Genomic DNA, 8296 nt, shown 5'->3' on the forward strand with positions numbered 1-8296 from the left:
AACTGAAGCTGATCTTAGAGTTAGCTCTGCTCACCCATTGCGTAGATACTTATGTGTAAGGCCTAAGTGTTAAGAAGAAGTGGAATCTTCAGGAATTCGCATGCAGCTTGTGCTGTGCACGTTCTCGTTTCTGTTGCTTAGCAGATGGATGCTTCTGGATTGTAAATGGGGAATACTATTCAGGGGCAATTAGGTGTGGCTGCTGGTTTGATCTGACCTGAACTGATGGGGATGGTTGAGTGTAAGGGGAAGGAAAAATACTGGTGGTGATAATACTGTGAAGTGCCAGTACTTGAATGTCACAGTGAAAATCTTCAGCTGCTCAAATACCTGGCACCAGATGAAGCCTTGATGAATTCTAGGAAGAGGCTTTTGTCATAGACACTGGAACACCCATAAATGCTGTGTGTGTGACTTGGTCAGGGAAATGGCAAAACATCTGTGACTGAAAATAAAACCAACTGCCTAAATGGGTGTGAGGAACTTCAACCCCGAGGGAAGGGTACCAAGTGCTGTGTTAAAGGACTCTTGTTCAGAGAGGCTGCAAGAGGCCTGAAAGCTTGGGCAGACATTTTCTGTCAGCAAAAGCTGTTGTTGACAAGATTTGCATCTCAAAATGTGCTCCTAATGCTGCAGTCCTGTAACACTGACCTTTGTTTTGTCCTTCAGAAGGCAGATACATTCCCCCTCACCTGCGGAACAGGGAAGCTTCAAAACAAGGTATGTATCTGCAACACTGGCAGCACCTTAGCTGGTTCTTGGCCTCCTGAGTCCCTGGGAACAGACTGTACAGGCTCTGGCAGTGCTGCTGAAGGTGATTGCACCGGCTGCTTGTCCTGGGTGAAACACTGCAACCTAATCTGCCTTCAGTGTGCTGTTCTTGCTCCCTTCACCAGGTATTTGCTAAGCTCAGGTGGAGTACCTAACTGACAAAACACCTTCCATCTCTCTCTAACTGGCTGTAGTGAGGTGGAGTCTCCCATGAGCTGTGCAGTCTTGCGTGTTGATTTTGATGGATTTTGTGAGCACCAGTTTTTCTGCTAGTGACTGTGATGTGGAAGTTGTAGTAATGAGTTGTTCAATATGAACAAACAATGCAGTTTCACTTTGTAAATGGATGTTTTTCACAGAGCAATGTTGTCCTTGTTTAGCTTCCTGCAGTTTCCATGGAAGCCCACAAGAATACTTGCAGAAGGAAATGCAGGATGTTGATGAAAGAAACATGAAGTACATGACCTATTTTGGTCACGTGTTTACACAGGGGTTTGTGCTGAGAAATAGCCTTTTATATCTTCCACTTGAATCTCTGAACACATCATGACAGAAGAAAAGCCTCATGGAACACTTGAGTGCAGTAAATCCTGACCTGTCTAAGATGCCAGAGTGGCAGGTGCTGCAACACGTGTTGGCATCAGGTCTAGTGACTCCTGTGGATGTGAGAGAAACATTTCCTCACTGGAATGCAGCAGCTAAAACACTTCCTGCTGTGCTGCAGCTTGAGAAATGGAAGTTTCATACATAGTCTGGGAGGAACTGTATCTCATCTGTTTCTAAAGCAGGGAACTTGCACAGGTCCTTTTCAGTGCTGCAAGAGGACAACATCCATGAGGAGTGGGTGGGAGGGTCACACTGAAATAAATGTGGAGGCATCCCTCGGTGCTTCTGAAGCTGTCATTTTATGTCTGACTAGATGAAAAGTGCTCCATACTGGCCATCTGAAAAAGTCTGTTTTTTGATTGCCTTTGCATATGTCCAACCCAGTGTGGCGTTTGGGTGTTTGTTTTCTTACATTATGTAAGAGAAACGTGGTCTGAAGCACCCAATGATGAATAGCCCATTACCAGAGCTGAATGTTTTTTGGGAAAAGAAGACAGTCTTCTTGAAGTTCCCAATCACATTAACCTCAGATCTGAGCAGTCTTTAAGACACTGACTTGCCAAACCTCAGGAATGTGCAGATTTCTCCAAAGCAGGAAACAGCTTTAAGTTGGTTTGTGAAAATTGGCTGTTTATAGATTTTTTTCCTTATATAGTAATTTGTACCAAACGTTGGGGTTAATAGATAGGGAGGGATACATTAGTCTTATTAGCCCTGAATTTATATCATTGTGTTATGTACGGGACTGTCATTGTCAATTTTGGTGTACAAGACCAGAGTGTATGTGATCACGTGAGGCTTCTCTGGGGGCTCAGAGCTTCACCTTGCAGAAAGGTAAATAAGGCATGAGCCTAAAATGGGACAGATGGCCTGATCAGTTAATAGGGCTTAGGTTTACTGAAGAAAGTTGGCAGCCAGACTTAAAAAATCACCTTTAAACCTGGTTGAGTGCTGTGTCTCTGGCCTCCTTGTGGCTCCCCGTGGTAAGGTTCATGATTGCTGAATGGGGAAGCTGCAGTTCCAGCTCAGGCCCCTCTTGGAAGCAAAGGGGGGATCATGAGTATGGGGGTGTAAAGCTGAGCTATTCTCTAGGGTGGTTTGAAGTCTTTTACACCGTTGTACTTCCATAAAAGTTATGTTTGCTGCTCTTACTTAAACCAAATGATTTTTTTTTTGACTGCATTGAAGCTGTTTTGTGTTTTGACTGCTCCTTGGAATTTTTAGCAACGGAGTTTTCAAAGTGTAGATACTAGTAAGCAACATGCAAAAGAGACTTTGTGTGGTGGTGTACAACACTATCACACAAACATGCCTGGTGCAGCATTACAAGTGTAGGAACATGATAGAATTTCTATTGATATAAAAATTAGTTAAACTACTTATATACTGGAGTTAGAGCAATTTATATATATTTGTATGTATTTCAGTAATCCAGTGCAATTCTTGCTCACATACCATGATCCTACAGACTGCCATGGAAGTGTTAAATAACTAAGAAAAAAGATTTGCTGTTTTCTGTTTGGTGTTCTCTAGACATGCTTTAGAAACAATGTGTTTCTACATTGAGGTTCTTTGCTCTGGAGCTGATAGAGTAATTCACAGGTACCATTAAAGTTGCACAATGAGCTTACGGCTAAGTAGGAAATTGCTTAAGGCAGTAGGTACTGACAGGGGACCTATTTCTGTTTAAATCTTTTCCTGTGCTTTCCTCAGCTTACTCCTCCCATACACCTGCAGATTGTCCTGTTGTGGTACTAGTCTGTTGGCTTTGTACTTGGGAGACAAGGCAGTGCAGAACTGCCGGAAATGACAGCCTGAATAAAAAAGTGTTCTTGGGTTACTTCATGGCAGTTCTGTTTTTCGGTTGCTAAAACTCCGTGTGCAGGGCTGGCTGTTCTAAGTGTCCAGGAGCTCAGCTAAAGCTTGTTGTCCTGTCATTTTTTTGGTTAAACTTCCTGGGAGCTGCTCTTGGGGTATTTAAAGTCAAGTCTGATCTATAGTAGATCCAAGACTACATGTTAGAACTAAGCATAAAAGTCTTATCCAACTTGAAGTATTTTGTGATTTGATTTTTCCCATCTTTCAAAAGCTCATGATTGCTGCTGCCTGTGGCAGCTTTTCAAGTCAGCTGGTAATGATTGGTGGTAGAATGTTACAAAATGCAATTTAAAATGCTGAGTGAGGGAGAAGCATTGACAGCTGTAACACTGTTCATAGGTGTAAGGACTACAGAATTGCTCTGGAAGTTGATTAACTGAGTGAATTCCAAACTTATCCCTCTGGTGAGAAATACCTGCTGGATGGAATCTATACAGGTTTCTGCTGTTTCAGAAATGAGCTATGATATTTTAGGGAATTTCCTGGAGATTCTTGCCTGGTCTTGTAATCATCACCTTCACTCTAGAGAAGTCAATCTATGGTCTGTTAAGGGTTTAATTTACCATGTGTTGATTTAAATCCTGACTGTTCTGCTAGCCACTTACTTAGAATTGTTGCAGCCTGGACCTCTGTTCTCTACTGCTCCACAAGTAAAATCAGACCGATAGCCAAAGTGACCTTCTAAATGAGCTGAAATAACTTTGTGTGTTTAAGAAGTGATTATGGTATTTCTGATCTGCTGTCACTGGTATCTGTATGAAGTTTATTTGCCCTTAAGGACTAAAGTTACTTCTTAAAGCACTTTGGAAGTATTGGAGCATTCTGATACTGTGTGCTAATAAACTTCATGCGTGGTTTATTTTTCCTGGGTGCTGCAGTTATGTGGTGAGCTGAAATAACTTTGTGTGTTTAAGAAGTGATTATGGTATTTCTGATCTGCTGTCACTGGTATCTGTATGAAGTTTATTTGCCCTTAAGGACTAAAGTTACTTCTTAAAGCACTTTGGAAGTATTGGAGCATTCTGATACTGTGTGCTAATAAACTTCATGCGTGGTTTATTTTTCCTGGGTGCTGCAGTTATGTGGACTAAATTAGTTACAGTTGCCACACTAGTTTTAAAACTTCCCTTGTGACTAGTGCGTTTCTGCATTCTGTGGAGTAGAAGTTCTTAATGTTAGAAAGGGGGGAAGGGGAATGACAGTCTAGAGAATATCTGCAAAGGTAGTAGGGGGTAATGGTAGTAGCAAAGCTTTTTTCAGAGGGGTAACGCCTAGAACAACTCTTTCTGTGGATTAATTTTATTTTGTGGTTGCCTTTATTGTCTGGTGAATAGGTCTTGACTGGTTTTGTGCTGTGGAGCTAGCAAAGCATGCACACTAATAGGAGTGACATTGTTGGTTTGTTTGCTCCATTATTTCACTTATTCTCTGCCAGACTCATAGCTGAGACTGGTTGGGTCACGTTTTCAGGCTTATGAAGGTTGGACCTCTGAAACAGAATTTGTAAGTTCCTAGTCCAGTACCAAAGCAGTGTGTAATGCTTCATGTTTCTGCCTACCTCACAAGCCCTGGTTGCTGAATAAAAGTGAGGCTTTTTGCTGCCTGGTATTGGCAAGCTGAGCTACTTTTGTTTTCTACATAGTCCTTTGACGTAACATGCCTAAGTCAGCATCTGCTGTAGACAGGTTTACAAGTGCTGTGCAAGAATCCAGTCTTGTTTATTTGTTGTTGAGAGCTCCATATGCCTTTCTAGTGCTTGGTGCTGGTACTTTGGTTTAGCCTGTGTAGATGACGTTGCTTTGCAGTATAGTAAACCATTCTAACTTCAGTATGGATTTCTAGTGCAAGGGCTAATACCATTTATTGGTGCCCACCAGAGGCCTTGGTAACCTTCAGAAATTAAATGCATAGTCAAAGATTTGTGAAGTTGGAGAGATCATGTAGATGAGACTTGACAATACTTAGTGTCTTAATGTTTGTGCTGATAGGCATCTTTTCAGAGCAGGCAACTTGAATACTAGTGCTAAGGCAAGTACTGCCTTTTTAAAAAAAAACGCAGGGTTGGACATGAATGGTGGAATTTCAGCAGGTTCTGACAGGTGATGAGAAATGCTTAGTCTTAACATCACATATTGTCCATTCTTGAGGGACTTCAGTCCTGTAGACTCTGTGGTGAAGGCTTTGTTTGAGATCTTTGCTCTCCACTAGGTTTTGACAGCGGTGGCTGGAGTTCCAGCAGAGACAAGGATGCCTACAGCAGCTTTGGTGCACGCTCTGACCGTGGAGCCAAGTCAAGCTTCTTCGACCGTGGGACTGGATCAAGAGGAGGAAGGCAAGTACTTCTTTGGGTGGTGCTTCTGAAGTCTGCCTCGGTTCTAGTGGAACACCTGCAGTCCTGATGGTAAAGTTAGAGTTAAGGTGTGAACAGCACTGTAAGGTGGGAGGAGAGAGAACCTTGTCTTTAAAGCCACGTGAGCGAGGATGGGAAACTTGCATGTGTTGAAAAATGTGCCCTGTAGCCTAGCCCAGCCCCTCTCTGCAGCTGTAGTGACTGGCTGACTGCAGCATTTCCCCGAAACGTGACGGGTGGCTGCTTCCAGAGGAATCCTGAAGAGCTGTTGGGAGCACACAGAATACATCAAAATGGATTTTTTTTATCATTTCAGTATTTTTTTTTCTTGTTTAAAAAGTGTAGTTAATAAAACTGGGTGAGACTCTTGCAGGTTCTCTGCCTTACTTGATCAGTCTTACACACATCATGCGTTGTGTGCACAAGTGTGGTGAGAGTGACCTTTACCGACTAGTAAAGCTGACGCTAGTCCTGTGTCCAGACTTTTCTCAAACATGATTTGCCAGGCCAAAAACTAAACAGTTGAGGTAAGGACTTCTTCCACCTTCTTTCCAAGTCAGTAATACAGGTGAGCTCCCTCTTTATTGGTCACGTGTGGTGGGGAATAAAGGAACAGGTTGCAGCACTTCAGGGTTTGGTCTGGATGTGGGAGGTCAGTGTGAAGTGAGGCAGAGAAAGGGGTGGGAGGATGCCAAGTAATGCTGCTTAGAGGTTTAAGCAGAGCTGCTACACGGAAAGGCAAAGGCACAGCAACTTGCATTGCGGCTCTAGTGGCAGATGACAGACTGTTTGCGTTTGTTATGCTTAAACAAATAGAAGTGGTGATACAAAGTTCACTGTGTTAAGCTAAACTGAGCTCTGAAATGATGACAGAATCTCCTGGCACAGAATAACGTGACCCAGTTTGATGGCTGGGGCTAAACCAAATTCTGTTCTTAGGTCAAGGAGCAAGTACAGATAGTTGTTGCACAGTTGTGTGTGTAATACACAGAGCATACACTGCTGTGTTACAGCTTTGGTTTTGCATGTCAGAACGCTCTGTTGCCTGGGAGCTGTGGCTGATGCTGTTGTGTGTTTAGATATGAAGAGCGTGTCAGAGGTGGCGACTACGATCGGAGCGGCTTCGGCAGGTTTGACCGGGGTGGGAACAGCCGCTGGTCTGACAAATCAGATGAGGATGACTGGTCAAAGCCTCTGCCCCCAAGTGAACGCCTGGAGCAGTAAGTAATGGAATAGCATCAATCCACACGTTGGGGTCATCTGATGTGTCTGGCAACTAAAATACTTTCTCTACTTCTGTATTTAGAGAGCTTTTTTCAGGAAGCAATACTGGCATTAACTTTGAGAAATATGATGATATTCCTGTTGAAGCAACAGGCAGCAACTGTCCTCCACACATTGAAAGTGTAAGTATTTTTAAAAACCTGTTTTGCCAATGTATCTAACAGTGACTGTTCTGCACATAAAACTTGATGTCTTGCTGCCTTAAGTTTAGGGAGGAAAGGAGGCACTGTCTTGCCTTCCCACAGCTAAGCTGTTTTGCAGAGGAGGGTTGCATATGATGAACTAAGATGTGGGAGGAGTTGTGTAAGCTTTTTCAGATGGCACTCATAGCTTGCCTTTTAACTGTGGCTTGTCCTTGCACAGTGAACCTGTGAACAAGTAGAAGTGCTTGGAGGTGCTGGTTTGGGAGCAGCTGCTAAAGCATAGGCACTGTATTAGGCTAAGAACAGTTGCTAGTGTAGTCTGCACTTGAGGCTCGGCTGCCTTTTTCAGAATTGCTTACAAGTCTTTGGGATACTAAGTAACTTAGCTCCAGATGATTTAAACTTCATAAGCAAGTTGTATAGGAAGAGCTGAAACAAAAGCTACTTAAACTGAACGATGTGTTAGATGATGGCTGCAGGGAAGGATCCCAATCTCAGTGTTTTAAATGTCTTACAGTTCAGTGATGTTGACATGGGAGAAATTATAATGGGAAACATCGAGCTCACACGCTACACCCGTCCTACTCCAGTTCAGAAACATGCAATACCTATTATTAAAGAGAAGAGAGACTTAATGGCCTGTGCTCAGACAGGTAAGTTGCTAACTCTTTGGTCTTGGTCCCGGTGGAAGTGGGGTCTTGTATTAAGCCTTCTGTAGTAAACTAAACCTCTGTTGGCTGAGGAGTGAACTCCAATGCCATATGCTAGTGCAAGTGTTTCTGGGAATATGCTGCTGATGCAGGCTATGTGCTGTAGTACACAGCAACTCTGAATAACACTAACTTGTATTCCATTAGGGTCTGGGAAAACAGCTGCATTTCTTCTACCAATACTGAGCCAGATCTATGCGGATGGCCCTGGTGATGCCCTGAGAGCAATGAAGGCAAGTATTCAAATTCCCAGTCCTGGAAAAGCTGTGACCAATGTGTGTTTCTGTCCTGTGTGCTGATGTCTGCTACTGAGCACAGTAGGCCAACCTCTCAGCTTCTGGAAAACTAAGTATTTCCCTTGAAAAATACGGGCTGTGGATTTTTCCTGCCTAAAGAGTTGATTTGCATAGCTGTCTAGGAAAATGTTTACAAGTGTTTTTGTTGGCTGTGTAAGCTTAAGATACTTCCCTTGCCACAAAAAGCCACTTGGTCACACATCTGTATTAGTATAACATCAGGATGGGAAGTGGCAGGTTTTATGGCTGTTGCTTCTC

The 8296-nt window shown here is 43.1% G+C and overlaps 1 protein-coding gene across 1 annotated transcript in view; it reads left to right on the top strand.

Annotated features, from left to right (window-relative positions):
* DDX3X (DEAD (Asp-Glu-Ala-Asp) box helicase 3, X-linked) overlaps positions 1–8296 on the top strand; it is a gene marked incomplete at its 5' end in the record, with an annotated part of 14246 nt that overhangs the window by 401 nt on the left and 5549 nt on the right. The window contains 6 exons of the mRNA XM_009071676.1: positions 670–720; positions 5464–5587; positions 6685–6825; positions 6912–7011; positions 7550–7685; positions 7890–7975. Coding sequence (XP_009069924.1) covers positions 670–720; positions 5464–5587; positions 6685–6825; positions 6912–7011; positions 7550–7685; positions 7890–7975 — 638 coding nt within the window. The remainder of the gene's footprint in view (positions 1–669; positions 721–5463; positions 5588–6684; positions 6826–6911; positions 7012–7549; positions 7686–7889; positions 7976–8296) is intronic.

This window comes from Acanthisitta chloris, unplaced genomic scaffold, assembly GCF_000695815.1.
Source record: "Acanthisitta chloris isolate BGI_N310 unplaced genomic scaffold, ASM69581v1 scaffold4333, whole genome shotgun sequence".
NCBI lineage: Eukaryota > Metazoa > Chordata > Aves > Passeriformes > Acanthisittidae > Acanthisitta > Acanthisitta chloris.